This window comes from Cnephaeus nilssonii, assembly GCF_951640355.1.
Source record: "Cnephaeus nilssonii genome assembly, chromosome: 12".
NCBI lineage: Eukaryota > Metazoa > Chordata > Mammalia > Chiroptera > Vespertilionidae > Cnephaeus > Cnephaeus nilssonii.
The window spans coordinates 6,947,054-6,963,436 of NC_137083.1; the positions used below are offsets into that span (position 1 = coordinate 6,947,054).

Below are 16,383 nucleotides of genomic sequence, written 5' to 3' on the forward strand. Positions count from 1 at the left end.
GGTAGAAATCCACAGGGTTACACAGGCGGAGCAGGGTTACACAGGGTTACACAGGGCTCATGGAGGGGCAAATAAAGGTGAAGTGGGTGTGTTGGAAGGTGGGGAGCGGATATGTAGAGAACTGAATGATACGAAGCTGGGAAAGGGAAAAGACAATGTTTGCATTAGTTCAAGTCAACTTCACAATGCTGTGCTGAGCATCTTCGCCTTCCAGTTACATTAGACTCCAGGGATGTGGAAATGAATGTCACGTCTCTGTCCTCAGAGATTCACAGTGTAAGATAGAGTAGGCATCCAATAATGACTGACGATATAGCACAAAAATCAGAATAAACTCAAAATAAAGACATTCTGAAAATAATATGAAAATTGTTTTTATGGTATAAAATGTTTTAATGGTCACTATTCATCAAATTTATTAGGAAAACTAAAAAATTACTTGGGCTTTTTTAACGAAAATAGAAACGGATTCTTTCATCAGAATACTTTGAAAACTATAATGTCCAAATAATATTAATAAACTAAACTGTATTATAAAACCAACTAGAATTATTTACCTACTCATACAATGAATCTGTCTCAAATAATAAAATATACCACTCTTCCATTTCACAAAATGGGGGGGGGGGGGGGCGGAAGGGGGGAAGGAGGTTTAGTCATAACAAAAATGCAGGTACCAATGGTTTCTAACCGGCACTGTTTCCCCTAACCCTGACCTATTTGTGTGCATTGCACTGTCACTCTCTGAGCTGTGCTGCCCTGTGACTGCCCCCTACTGGAATGCCAGCTCCATGAGGGAGATTGGTGTTTATCTGGTCTACCACTCTGCCCCTAGGACCTAGAACGGTGCCTGGGAGTAAGCACTCAACACATTTCCCCGAGGGGCTCAATCTTGGCTTGGTATATGATGCCTTTTTCAACAGAAATAATGTATGAAGTGTTGAATTTCTAAATTCATAACATGCATAAGTTATAAATGATTTTCCAAGAGTTAACATGTTAAGTTTAGAAAATTACAATGGTCTGATGTTTCATCTAAGTTTAAAAGGAAAGATTTTTTTTTATCTCTTAAGAAATAAAAATGTCACATTGGGTAACTTACTTGTGAAAGTAAGTACACAGCCACATAGACTGTCTAAAGGTCCCAGTGACACAGTATGCTGCATCAAACTTCATTTTTTTCACTAAAACCCACCGACTTCTATACCTGAGCCCTTAATGTCTGCCACTGCATTTGCCTAGAACTAGGGTGCCAGGGAGCCGGGCCTGGCACTCCTTGCCAAGCATCCACTGGTAGGTATATTTGCTTCTTATTTCACGGCTGCAGTCATTTCTAAGCCTATTTTTAACAAATGCCAAAACCATCCTAGAGCTGCCCACATACAAACACCTGTGCTAATAAAAACCATCCTATCGACATGAGCACAAATCACAGCTTCTGAGGGCAAGCGGGTGACACCACTTTACTTTTGGGTAACATTTTCCACATGACACTGGCCTGTGGCTCAGAAAGCAGTCTTAAGAGAAACACAAAAATTCTATCTCAAAACCAAAATACTTGTTTTTAAGTAAGAAATTAAACATTTTAATAACAAAAAGCTACATTTAAAAAAAGCATACAGAGTTGAAACATACAGTACAGAGGACTACACCTGTGTTTTACTTTTTATTTATTTTTTATTTTTTAAATATGTTTTTATTGATTTCATAAAACAATAAAGGGAGAGGCAGAGAGGGATAGAAACATCAATGATGAGAGAGAATCATTGACCAGCTGCCTCCTATATGCCCCCTACTGGGAATCAAACCCTGACCTCCTGGTTCCTAGGTCAATGCTCAACCACTGAGCCACACCAGCCGGGCAAGGTGCTTTACTTTTTTAGAATCACATATTTCTATGCTCTGGGAGCTACCAGAATCCAGAGACCAGTTTTTCATTTTCATTTTTAATTGTTTAAGAAATATCCATATTATACATAAATCAGAAGGGACTGACTAGTCCAACAATTCATTTGAATAAACACACTAAAATATGGTGGGGTTTTTAAACTTTAGCATGAAAAGATTTTTTAAAGGTTGGCAGTATGTAATCACCATGTGGGGGAACAAAGAGGGTATGGGGGGCAAATGGTGACGGAAGGAGACTTGACTTGGGGTGGTAAACACACAATACAATATACAGATGATGTATTAGAGAATCGAACACCTGAAACCTATGTAATTTTTTATTATGTAATTTTATTAACCAATGTCACCCCAATAAATTCAATTAAAGCATTTAGGGGAAAAAATAAACAAGGTCGACAGCATGGCCCTGTGCAGGGCCAGAGGTAGAGGGGCGTTCCTCTTTTAGGCCAAGTGCATCAGCTCCAGTAAGAAATGACTGAGCCACACAGCTGGGCCGATTGGTTGGGTCTGCCCCCTCTACCCATGGATATTCTCATTATGCATCTAGTTTAAAATTTTTAATGAAAATAATGTGATATAAAATAAATCTTAATGACAGTCTCACATAAGTAGTTGGATGGACTGCTTTTAAGTACCAAAAATGCTTTAGCCAGGTACCCTAAAATCTCAAGGAAAACAAAAACAATAAACACAACTTCACTCACAGTCATGAATTTACACTGAAAGCAGAGAAACTTCTATTGTCAGAGACCGAATTTGTTAGCGGGTACAGGCACTGAGAGGAGAGGCGGGAGGGAAGGAAGCAGGCGGCATGTTTATTACAACGGGAGGAAAATGGAACTCCCATTTGACCCAGTAATCCCACTCCTGGGACTATATCCGAAGAAACTAGAAACACCAATCAGAAAGGATATATGCACCCCTATGTTCATAGCAGCACAATTCACCATAGCTAAGATTTGGAAACAGCCTAGGTGCCCGTCAGCAGATGACTGGATCAGAAAACTATGGTACATCTACACAATGGAATACTATGCTGCCATAAAAAAGAAGGAATTCTCATCATTTGCAGCAACCTGGATGGAATTGGAGAACATTATGCTAAGTGAAATAAGCCAGTCAATGAAAGAAAAATACCACATGATCTCACTCATTTATGAATAATAAAGAACATTATAAACTGATGAACAAAAATATAGATACAGAGACAGTAAAGCATCAAACAGACTGTCAAATTACAGGGGCAGGTTAGGGAGAGGTGGGGAAGATAAGAGATCAACCGAAGGACTTGTATGCATGCATATAAACATAACCAATGGATGCAAAACTCTGGGGGGTGAGGGCATGTATGGGTGTGGGGTGAGGGGGACAATGGTAAGATATGTACACATATAATACCTAAGTGGAAAAAAAATAAATAAAAGAAACTTGAAAACCAAAAAAAAAAAAAAAACAACAACGGGAGGAGGCCAAGGGAAGCCCACTGCTGCACACAGGGCCCCGGGCAGCGGAAGTGGAGGTGGGGGTAGAAATGGAGGGGGGAAGACCAGAAAAGAAACGGGTACAAGTTTAAGGTGACTGTAGAAATCCCTTCAGACCAGCAGCTGTCGGAATAAAGACCTTTTCTTTTCTTCCTCATATTTGAAGATCAACAGCCCAAATATCAATAGCATGTGAGAAAAGTTATTTTTTAATACAATAAAAAGCCCCAGAGACAATACCTTACTGAGGGATGCTCCTCTCTGGGCTAACTTAGCAACTTTTAAAGGAACTGAAAATGACACAGAATTAAGCTTCCCACTGCAGTATTTCACATGAGAGTAATCCAAAGAAAGGACAGCTCACTTGACGGCTGGGTGAGGGTAAAAAATGAGCATCTTACAGATTTGTCTGCAAGACATGGCTAAAGAAACAGAAATAATGATGTCTTTAAAAGTTATTTAATTTATTCCCCTGCTTTCAGGCAGGGTTTTTCCCAAATTATCTTTAGACTGTTGAGTATCCGCATTAGTTTAAACATCTGCAGGAAAGGAAATTCCTCAAACTCCCCTGGTATTCTCTTCCTGTATTAATAGCCCTACTTCCAAGAAACGGGCTTTGGTCATCACATTGTAATTAGTCACCAGCCAGCTTGTCTATCAACAAGTATTTGCTAAGTACACACAGGGAGAATGGTATTCTATTGGGTCTTTGATGGTAGACCTTCCCCTAGAGTTGCTCCTAATTGCTTCTTCTGTGAAATCAAGTCTAATCCTGGATTCAAATATTCTCCCACTAACCCTCCATTCAGCCATTTAGAACTCCCTAATACAATGGATAAGACCAGCATCCTGTTAATAAATGAATGATTTCTTATACACTATAGTTGGATTTTTGAAGCAGTATGTTGTTTCAAAACAAGGAGGTGTTATCTCAAGCTAAGAAACTATGGCTCCAAAAATACTAAGTAGCTGTACAATTGCTCAATGGCCGAGCTTGTCCTTCCCAAAGTGGCTACTGCAAACCAACCTGAATTTACCACCTCCCCATTCACCCCTTCTTGTCTCTCACAGATCATTATAAACCCACTTCTGCAAAACTCCTGTGGAGGGATTGCATTAAACTTTCCATTAAATATTCCACTTATATCCAGGTTCTAATATTTTTCTCTTCTCAAATACTAAATCTATTCAGTTTACCTATATTCTAGATTATTTATCTGCCTCCTCAAAGCTTCCAATTTAACACTGTTGGATTTGGAACATTCTCATATTGCCACCACCCCCTGACCTTCAAACATCTCTACATTATCTTTTTTTAAAAGAAAGAAAAGAAAAGACATAAAAATCCTGACAACAGACTACTCCCTATTCCAGTGATGGCGAACCTATGACACGCGTGTCAGCACTGACACGCGTAGCCATTTCTGATGACACGCGGCCGCATGCCGAGGATGAAACATTTGCTGCTCCTGAGGATGAAACATTTGCGACTAGAGTCTTGGAGTTAATTTTTTTCCTCAAAGTGACACACTACCCGAGTTATGCTCAGTTTTTTGGCAAAGTTTGACACACCAAGCTCAAAAGGTTGCCCATCACTGCCCTATTCTATCAGTCTACCTATATTGCTCCTTCCAGTTACCGAAAGATCTTTCCTTGACCTCCTACTGTCCTTGAGAGTACTGACACCACCTCTTCTGGGAATTCCTTGAAATTCACTCTTCCCATAGAATCCACTTCCCATCCCAGGTTCCTGGCTCTGCAGCTAAGTCCCAAATCCCATGGTCCCCTCCCAATGCCTTCTCTCCTCAGACGGCTCATCAAATTGCAAAATAACGGCCTGTAAACTGAAGATACCAAATCTACTTTTCAAGCTTCAATCTTTCCCTTAAGCTAGAATTCCTCAGATACAGCTGTCGACACCTGTCTCTTCTTGGATGCACCTTCATCATCTCAAGCTCATTGCATTATAAATGAAGCACATTATCCATAACACACAAAACTCAGCCAACGTAATCATTTCCACCAACGGCAACCAACAAGCTTGATGGAGTATCTGTGTTCTTCCCTCTCCTTCACGCTCCCCTTCCACCTGTACACCGCCATGAGCTTGGTATTTCTCAAACACTGTGTTTTATGTGTTTTATAAGTCACTTACAGCTTAAGAACCTACAACTGCTCCCATTACATGCTCATCTTTCAATCTCTTCTATGCAGCTCCCAAGTTTCTAGACTAACTAGTGCTTCCTGAGCTAGCCACCTGAACTTCTAATCTGAAACTTAACCAGTTTACTTACAGGCCCATATCTCCTTGCTTGTATCTATAATATCTGCCACTACCCTTTCTGAAAGTCTAAAACGTATACCTACTTCAAGACGCATCCTCTTTAATAAAAGCTCCACTAATTCATTCTAAAAATATAAGGCAGACCAATGTCTATTTCCCATTTTGATACTGTACTGCAGTTATGTAAAATGTCACCTTTGGGGCAAGCTGGAGGAAGGGTACAAGGGATTCTATGTAGTATTTCTGCATCTTCCTGTGAGTCCATAACTAAAATGATTATAGATATTTTATACGATTTCAAAATAAAAAGTTTTAAAAATACATGGTGGTCACCAGCTAGCAATATGGCAGGCCTAAGTGAGGAGCTGAGGCCACAAAGAAGAATACAATCTGTACCGGGCACTCCATGCACTACCTTCCATCTGGGGTGTTATGAACTAAATTGTGCCCTCCCCAGAATTCATAGGTTAAAGCCCTAACCCCCAATGTGACCCTATTTGGAGATAGGGCCATTAAAGCAGAAGATAAGGTTAAATGAGGTCATAAGGGTGGGGCCCTAATCCAAAAGGACCAGTGTCCTTGTAAAGAGAAGAAGGGACACTAGGATGTGCTCACTCGGAGGACTCAGGGGAGGCGGCCATCTGAAAGCCAAGCAGAAAGGCCTCAGGAGAAACCAAACCTGCCAGCACCTTAACCCTGAAGTGCCAGCCTCCAGAATGGTGAGAAAATTGATCCTGTTGTTTAAGCCGCCCAGCCTGTGGTCCTGAGTTACGCAGCCCCAGCAGGCTCTACCGCATGTATTTATCCATCTATGAGTTGACGAATATTGGGATTTTCCCACTTTGTAGCTATAATTCTGCTATGAACATTTATAAATTGTTTTTTTATGGTGGTACTAAAAATAAAGGAGGAATCTTAATACAAGGAGACTCTGGTCGGTGGTTTTAATGGCCTGAATAGGAAACGGGGTGTTAGCAAGATGAGGGCAGTGGGGGCAGGGGAAGGGATACGTGTGGGAGGTGTCTCGTCAGGTGCGGGTTTCTGACTGAACAGGGTGAGCAAAGGAAACAGAGGGTCCAGTTGCCTCGAGGTCCCTGGCCCGGGCACTGGGCAATACTGTGACCCGGCACACCGAGCAGATGAGTCTCACTCAGGCAGATGGAATCGGAGAGGCCTGCAGGGTATCGAGGGAGACGTGTGAGACCTGGAGGAGAGGCCAGACAGAAAGCTACAAGCCCAGGAGGACACGGAGTTCAGGTGGCAGCGTGACGAGATTGTCCAGGAGAACATGAAGTCAGACCAAGAGTCTAGAGACGGAAAAAGGAACAGGAAGCCACAAAGCCGCCTGGGAAGACAGGTCTGAGGGCACAGGGGCAGTTCCGGCAGCGAAGGAGAAGCCCAGGCGGGAGCAGGCCCGCAGGGAGGCGGCGTCACCGTCAAACTCTGCAGAGCAGCCATGCAGGCTGCAGCCGCATGCTCACCAGGTTCCCATGATGAGCTCGCTCGTGGCAGGTGGAAAATCGCTCAGAGAGCAATGCTTGCAGGACGTGGCCTCCTGTCAGAGGCGGCACGGAGATGAAAGGAGGCAGAACCCATACACCAGCCGCGCACACTGGTGCAGCGTCCCGGGAGGGACTTGGGTATCCAGTCATCAGAACCGAAATGCAAACAAGCCCCACAGACACGCGGTCATTGCCCTTGAATAACTTACTTCCTGTGGGGAGGAGAAAGCCATTCATTGTCCTGATGTGTAACATCGGTCCTTGCTTTTCCCTTACCATCATTTCTGAGACAATTATAGCTGTTTCCTTACTGGCACTTTCTATCATGGTCCCTTTTAATAAGTTACAGACGTTGTTGGTAGGAAAACATGCACAATAATGGAGGAGACGGAATAGGAAGACACTCAGACACCCCCTGGAACTCTGCCGCCAGGACAATCCCACAGCACACACCTTGTTCCCATGCTTCGGGCTGACGCAGAATGGCCTGTCACCTCATATGGTGGAGCCACCTCCACCTCCTCTGTGTTTTTGTGATTTCATTGCTTTATGTTTAAACCTCTTCTTCATCTGAAAGATGTGGCACATGGTATGGGCTAGGGCAGTGGTCAGCAAACTCATTAGTCAACAGAGCTAAATATCAACAGTACAACAATTGAAATTTCTTTTGAGAGCCAAATTTTTTAAACTTAAACTATATAGGTAGATACATTGTTATTAACTTAATTAGGGTACTCCTTCAATCGCACTATATGTGCGCGCCCGCACGTGGTATTTTGTGGAAGAGCCACACTCAAGGGGCCAAAGAGCCGCATGTGGCTCACGAGCCGCAGTTTGCCGACCACGGGGCTAGGGAATCTGTTCTGTTTTCGTGACACACACTCTGGCCTTTCCTACCATGAGGTCCCTCCATCTTCCGGGCCTCAGCTACCTCAGCTGCTAAGGGAGGAGGTGAAGATGATCCTGAGCTCCTGCCCAGCCATGGATAAAAGATCATTTCTGGGGAAAATCCTTTACGCACGCCTGTGTCCGGTGATCCACTCCTTTCTAGCACGTCACGTTACCTTCACGCGTTCTGAAACTAAACTGGCATTGCAATTGCACAATTACTGACTGGAAGCGGAAATCATTCCTAGCGTTGCTTGCTATCTCTGTGATAATAGCATCATGTCACTCATGGAGATAATAAACATTAAGCACAAAAGATATATTTTTAATATATTCCTCGTAGCAAAGAAAAGAGACTGCGTGAAACCATTCCTGCCCATTTCCTCCCGCACCGCTCCGCCGGTTTAAGGGGAAAGAGGCCAGCTCAAGCACAGCTTAGTGGGGAGGAATCGGGGTAGCAGTGCATTTGCTCCATTGCGGTCTGTGTGGTCCGGAGGGAGGCCCAGAGGGCTCGGATGTTTGGATTCTAGACATCACCCTTCGGTAAGCATGGAACTCTGGGCAAGATATATAGCTTTTTCCAACTCCGTCTTCTATTTGTAAAACAGCAAAAATCTACGTGTTTCTTCTACCTCAAAAATGTGCAAAGTACAGCTGAAACTGGTTTGGCTCGGTGGATAGAGTGTCGGTCTGAGGACTGAAAGGTCCCAGGTTCGATTCCGGTCAAGGGCATGTACATTGGTTGCGGGCACATCCCCAGTGGGGGGTGTGTAGGAGGCAGCTGGTCGATGTTTCTCTCTCATCGATATTTCTAGCTCTCTATCCCTCTCCCTTCCTCTCTGTAAAAATCAATAAAATATATATATTTTTAAAAATGTGCAAAGTACAGAAATAAGTGTGTGAGAATTTGGCGTTCTGGTGGGAAGGAAGGCTTAGGCACGATGGAGTTTGTCCATGACCAAGAGCACTGACTGAACAGGGAAAACTCACTCCCCTGACTAGCTCAGGGCGCCGGAGTCGAGGAGGGATCGTCAGCAAGTGACAGCCAGCGATCGCGAGCCCGACAGAGAGGCACAGATGCACGCAGCCTCCACCTCTCTCTGAACCGGGCTAGACCAGCAGGGAAGCCGCAGACCTGGTTACAGATTCCTGGTTTGTGAACAGTGTATTTTCTATCTTCCTTCATTTCTCCTTTCCTTCCTTCTCTCCCTCCTTTCGTTGCCTCTTCCTCCCATACAGTTAAAATTTTGCAACCAGGTGCTTGGATGGACTCAGCCCTCGAGTTGCTTCCAATCTAGTTATTCAAGCACATGACTGAAGTGCCTCCGTGAATGACTAAGCGGCCGGACTCCCTCCAGGTGTCCAGGTCTTTGCTCGCAGCATCGCCAGGGGACTCCTAGTGGCCGTTCCCAGAGGAGCCCCGATGGGAACGTGGGGAAGAGAAGGCAGGGGCCAATGCCCTTCTCTCGGTGCCTCTTCTCCTTTATAGAGTCCTCCTCCCTCCAGCCTCCTTGCTCTCCCAATTGACAGGAAGGAGCGAGGCCACATACAGAGTGCTAACTGCAGTGAGTACTTCTCATTTACTATCTCATTGGGCCTAAATATTTATTTCTTAGAAAAAGTAATCCTGCAACAGCGGACAGAAGATGGACGAGTAGAGGCTAAAGGACCAGTCTGGAGGAGGCTAACAAGATGAAGAGGCTCTAAACTAAGACAAACTATTCCAACTGCTTCTACGTAGGAGGCATTTCTATTCTGAAACACTCTTTTGGCATAAAAGGTAGGTTCTCTCTATGAATGATTAGGGTAAGAATATTTAAAACTATCAAATATAGCACCCCATGACCCCAAACCAGCTATTCCCAGCCCCCACACCAGATTCCGAGGCCGAGCTATACATCTGTCTCTAACAATGGGGATCATTACCGCTTGGATTGTCTAAGTGTGTCTCTGTTCTAAGCAGTGTACTAGGTGCTTTACAAACCCCCGAGGCCCTGGCAACAAAGGAAGGATTATTTGATCCACTTTCCAAACGAAGAAACGGAGATCCTGGAAAGTTAGCTCACACACCCAGGGTCATCTGTGCAGTGGGCACGGAGGGAGGACCAGACACTGCAGGCTGCACATATTGGATTATGCTACGCTGTCTCCACGCATATCCTTTTGAGTGTTGGCTTGCATTCCTTTTCACTTCTAGAAATGCTGATGGAGGGGGAAAGGCAGCAGCCGGAAGTGCAGCAGCATGCGGGGGGGGGGGGGGGGGGGAAGGAAGAAGAGAAAACCACCCGCTTCCCATACTACGGTCCTTGCTTCCGGAAGAAAGAGCAGCTGCAGCTGCTGCATTTAACACATTCACTGGCTTCCTGCTCCTTCCTGCGGCCTAAGAGGGGCTCATAGAAGAGGGAAGAGGGGGTGGGGCTGCTGCCTCCAAGGGACCCTCTGGCTGTGGGAGGGAAGAGGGGCCTGGGTGCCCAAGGCCACGTAGGGGAGAGCCCTCTGGTGCCGCACCCCCTGATCCTGGGCTTTTTCCTTGTCTCCGCCCCCTGATCCTGCTGACCACCACCCAAGCAAACAGCAACAGGACAGACCTCATCTGGCTAACATCCGCGGCTTGCATGATGCTATTTTCATCTAAGAAATATGGCATCGCGAAATCACGTTTAGTTTTATTCTCTGATCCACTTTTTATTGGTTAGATCCATAACAACGTGGATCATGTGTTTAAAAGCAGAGGGAAGGAAAGAGACATACCATTCTAGAAATGTCTCCAACCAAGTGGTTACCCTGGGATAGCAGGGGACACGAGAAAGCCATCTTCCATCCTCACTTCCTGTGAAATGCAGACCCCCAGGTACCACCGCAGACACGTCCCTAGAGCTGGGCACGGACACAGCGCTCACCTGGCATGACCATGGCGGGCGGGGCGGCCGCGTCGGTGCTCAGGCAGAGGCGGCCGCCCTTGGCCAGGCGGTCGCAGAGCAAGGTGATGTGCTTCTTCAGCCGGCCGGTGTCCCGGGGCCTGCTCAGCTGGCTGCTCAGGCTCAGAGCCTGCTCCTTGGAACTCTTGGAGAGGCAGGTCTTCAGGAGGTGGGACACCGCGGCATCCACCGTTTCCTCCCAGCCCTGGGGGCAAAGCAAGGTGGAAGGTAAGCGGAGAAGATGAATGAGCAAAGCAGGCATGTGACCGGGAACTAAGTTATGAGATGACCGGTGTGTGGAACAGTCCAGACGGGTCTGGTGTGGGACTCGAGCTCCGCATGCGGTGTGGCCTTGAGCAGGTGACTAAGTTCCTCTGGGCCTCCGCCTCCTGCACAGATGAGGACACTAACAGCCCGCACTCCCCTCCGAGGGCTGGGGGAAGTGAGATGGACAGGAGACGTGCTGGCCCTGTGCCGGGCACGTTAGATGACCTGGGGTGACGCTGCCCACCCCTGTGCGGAAGGGCGAGGAAGTGGTCAGGGCAGCGGGACCTGGGGGCGTCTTGGGGGAAACTGGACGGAGGGCACACCCTGGTGCCTCTCAGCTCTGGGCCCCGCAGCCTCGGGGCTGCAGGCAGAGACCACAGGCGCTTATTTCAAGGGGCCTTTTGTGAGACACCAACCCATCCATTCCCACGTCCCTGCCCAGGTGACATAAAGTGACACAAAGAAAGGACGAGTCCATGGATGCCAATGTCACTGGCACAGTGTGGCCCTGCCGCAGGGCAGACCTGGGCAAGGACACACCTCCGCGCGGTGAAGGCTGCCGCCCCGGAACCTGGGTGCTGGGCAGCAACCTCAGGGTGCCAGGGGGGTGCCAGCACCAGCGCCTGCGCAGAAGATACCGGCCTCAGGCAAGAACACGAGGAGCAGGGGGGTCAGCTCCCGAGCTCCCGTTGGGCATCACCAGGGCCCCAGGGGCAGCTGGGAGACGGCATGGGGCTCTGGAGGTCCCAAGCAGCCCCGCAGGGAGGCATGAGTGCAGTCTGGGTGTTGGTGCCAACATGACTCCCTTTGTCCCCAGAGACTAGTACCGCGGGCCTGACCACCCAAGTGGAAGGATAAAGGAAGACAGCGGTGAATGTGTGCTCACAGAATCACGCAGAGGAGGTGAGGGCCTGAGACTCAGAAAGGAGCCCGGGAGACCTCACTGGGCACCACTCCATCCTCACCCTCACCCGCTGAGCCACCTGCAAACATGCAAATCGGATTAGGTTACTCCTCGACTTCAGCTCCGAAATCCCAAAGGTCGGGTTTTTTGTTTTTTTAATACATTTTTATTGATTTCAGAGAGGAAGGGAGAGGGGGAGAGAGATAAAAACATCAATGATGAGAGAGAATCACTGATTGGCTGCCTCTTGCACGCCCCCTACTGGGGATCAAGCCCTCACCTGAGCATGTGCCCTGACCGGGAATTGAACCAAGACCTCCTGGTTCATAGGTCGACGCTCAACTACGGCTCCAGCTCCTGCTCCATCTCATTCTCTTCCTATCCACCTGCGTCTGCACTGTCACCCCGGCCTCTGCACGTGCCTGGCTCCCCCGCGGCAACGCCCTGTCTCTGCTCTTTACCTGGCAATGGCCACGTTCAGGCACTGCCTTCGTGGGCCCTCCTCGTGGCTGAGACCTTACAAGCCCAGCTCCCCACAGCACTCCCCCTGTCCGCCTTCCCCACGACAGGGCCTGAGGTTCTCCACACCCCAGCACTGTGCTTAGCAAACAGAGGGTGCTCAAGAAGTGTGTTTGCTGGACAGAGAGCTGGTGAGATACGGAACCACTGGGAGGGCTTTGAAGACATGAGTCCAGCCTTGTGGGACTTTACCAGGATCCCTTTCACAACAGCAGCCATCTGCCCAGGCGTGGCCGTCTTCACGATCCAGAATCCTGACTTTGGGAGGCAGTTCATCACTTTCAGGGACATGTCTAACCAGCAAAAAGCCATTCCCCTGCTGAGCCCAAATCTGCCCCATCGGCCCTCATTCTCCCCTCCAGAGCCTTGCGAATAAGGCTCACCCCTCTGATGCATGGCAGCGCCCTGCATCCGTGAGGACAGCCAGCCGGTACCCTCTCTTCCAGAGAAAACATCCCCAGTTCCTCCAGCTCTTCCTTATGCAAACATGGCTTCAACTTTTCTCTCTATCCTAACCACTGGCCTTTGAATGAAGGCCAATTTCAGGCACTTAAAAATGTACACAGCTAACTAGAGAGCCCCAGACTGACCCCGAAGTACCAGGCTGGGGATGAGCCTGCAGGGGGACACAGCAGCGCCTCCTGCGTGCTGGGACTTCTCCTGCCAGCCCAGCCTCCGGTCGCCTCTGGTCACCTCTGCCCTCTGGGCACCGCACCGCACCACACACTCTTGGTTCACGATGAACCAACACATGATTAAACCCAGGCCCTTCCCACACTCACCACACATCTCCCTCGAGGCTTACACAGTTCGTGCTTTAAACCCATGTGCAGACCAAATATGCCCACGCGAGAAGGTCCAACTGCTTGCCACAATCAGGACGTTTTCACTCTATTGACCCATCACAGATGCCACTGGGCAAGTTAAGAAACAAATTAATTCTTTTAGGTTGATCTTGAAAATCCTTTCAAGAGACGTAAAGACTGTGAAAACAGCTTCCTACCCCAAACCATTAGAGAATAATAAGCCACTAGTTACTACAAAGATATCTCTATGCAACTATCAAAATCTAACTCGACGATATCTAAAATTGAATTTGTATTTCAATAACAATGGGAAGAGGTAAATTAAGGCAAAAGAGTAATCTGGATGTCACTAGAGAGGACATACTTTCTTTGAAAAAAATATTTTTTTATTGATTTTTAGAGAGAGAGAGGAAGGAAGAGGGACAGAGAAACATCGATGTGAGAGCAGAACATCGATGGGCTGCCTCCTGCACACTCCCTACCGGGATCAAGTTAGAAACCCAGGCATGTGCCCTGATGGGAAATCGAACCAGCCACCTTTGGGTGCACAGACAACACCCCACCACCTGAGCCACACCGGCCAGGGCAGGAGAGGACATATTTTCAAGTTGATTTCAGAGCCATTGGCAAAGCCCTATGGAGAATAAGAAGGAAAGTTCCTTTGTATATAATTTGACATCTGTGTGCTCTGTGGTCATTTCAGCATTAAAACAGTTGCTACTATTTTATAGACTATTCATCTATGCCTGTGGTCGGCAAACTGCGGCTCTTTGGCCCCTTGAGTGTGGCTCTTCCACAAAATACCAGGGCCTGGGCGAGTCTGTTTTGAAGAAGTGGTGTTAAAAGAAGTTTAAGTTTAAAAAATTTGGCTCTCAAAAGAAATTTCAATCATTGTACTGTTGATATTTGGCTCTGTTGACTAATGAGTTTGCCGACCACTGATCTAAGCAAACTACTGTTTTCAAAAGTAGCTGACAGTGGCATGTTAGATTATTTAAGTAGATATGGCATTTAGTTAATAGAGAGGTGCTACAGAATTTCCTTTCCTGTTGCCAACTTGCAGACCAAATGAAAACCATGTCGTGTTTAGGTGTTTGGCATGGGTATTTCTTTCCTATAATGAGGCACGATGCCAACACTTCAGAAAGACTGCTACTAAGATGCAGGGTTGTTATTTGGAGGCCCAAATTGCAACATAAACTCAAATATGATGATGAAAAGGAATGTTGACCAGACCAAAAAAGAGCCTTTGAGATGAGAGTTTCATTATAAGAAAAACGCAGTGTGGTAGGTAACTCACTGATCAAACATGTAGCATAATTACCTGATGAAATGGGAAAACTATGCGGAAATCTAGAACCTCGGGGTGAGAAGGACCTTAATGGCATTTTAACCACCTCCAACCTCTGACAGACGGAGTTTAGCGGCAACGTGAGCAGAAAGCACAGGTTGCTTCAAACCAACGCACTCTGACCCTCTCTTTTTAAGGGTATGTTTTGCATTTGACGGGGACTCCCTTTCTGACCTCACTGCTTCAGGTAGGGATCACAGAGTGGATTACCTGAATTATCATGAAACTCGATCTTAGCGAGAGAGCCACGTTCAGTTTTTTAAAAAAAACACAACATGACGTGGTCCATAAACTAATGCTGTAACTTACAATGCATGGCATCTCAGTGCTGGGATACAGCAGTAACACAGTAACAGCTACGATTTCGTGGATGACTCCTATGCCCAGCACCACATCAGCACTCTCTGTGCAATTAGTCCTCAGAGATTCTCAAGATCCTCACAACAACGGCACACCTGGGCAGGGCTTCCGGGAGGCCCCCGGAGAATGCTATCTTTTCCAGGATGGGCTGGCACCTCTGTTCTCACTGTGGTATAGCAGGAGGATCTTGTGCTTACAGATGACAGAGACAGCCAAACATCAAAACCCTGACTCTGAAAGGGATGGCGAAGACAACCAACCAAGGGAGGCTCGGTATGTGGCCTCCTTCACTGAGACCAGACCAGCAGTGTCATTTCCAGTTGCTTTGGGTAGGAAATGGAATTTGGAAATGTCTTACTGAAGAAAACCTTATTTCCTATAGACATATATGCCTCGTCCCAGTTGACGGTGTTCCAGTCAACCTTCGGTAGTCAGCCACAGCTACCTAACGGAGGCCAGACTGTGCAGTGAAAACCAGAGTGAACGGTACACCTGCAATTGGGAAGGAACTCCCTGTGTGAGGCTCCTCGGAGCCCACAGGCCCTGCTCCAGCCTGACGTGTGTGGAGCTCTGGTTCTGAGGCCTCTGGACCGGCCGGTCCCTCCCTCCCCGCGCACTGTGTCCCCGGCAAACTCCGGGCGGGCAGGCCTGCATGAGAAAGGCGCTGGAGAGCTGATCCACTCACTTTCTTTTTGTTTGTTTTTTTGTTTCTTAAATTTGTACTGATTTTTAGAGAGAGGAAGAGAGAGTGAGAGAGAAACATGGATGTGAGAGAGAAACATCCATCAGTTGCCTCTCCCACACGCCCTAACCGGGGATTGAACCCACAACCTTGGTATGTGCCCTGACGGGAAAGGAACATGCTCCGACCAACTGAGCCACACTGGCCAGGGCTTCGCTCACTTTCCTAATCGCAGGTTCTTCCTGTTTCCTCACTTCTTTACTGGCTCAGGAGGAATATACAGCAAAACGCTAGCTGAGATCGAATCTGAATGGCCATTCTCACCTCTCTTCCCAGCAGAACCAGGGCTTAGCGAGTTCCGTAACCTGCCCGAGGACACGGGCCTGGCTACGTATGGCTCACGTTTGAACCTCAGCCTGACGACATTCTATTCAAGTGGCAGGCCTCGCTGGCATTTCCCACCTCTCAGCACGCAGGCTGCATCTCAGAGTCACACACGTACACGTTACGCAC

General features: G+C 47.3%; 1 protein-coding gene across 2 annotated transcripts in view; it reads right to left on the reverse strand.

The window, feature by feature from the left end:
• Positions 1-16,383, reverse strand: part of BBS9 (Bardet-Biedl syndrome 9) — a 324,045-nt gene that overhangs the window by 39,279 nt on the left and 268,383 nt on the right. Inside the window, exon 21 of one of the 2 annotated variants that reach the window (XM_079785507.1) lies at positions 10,964-11,186. The exons of the other annotated variant lie outside the window; for it this stretch is intronic. Coding sequence (XP_079641633.1) covers positions 10,964-11,186 — 223 coding nt within the window. The remainder of the gene's footprint in view (positions 1-10,963; positions 11,187-16,383) is intronic. 2 annotated transcript variants of the gene reach the window in all.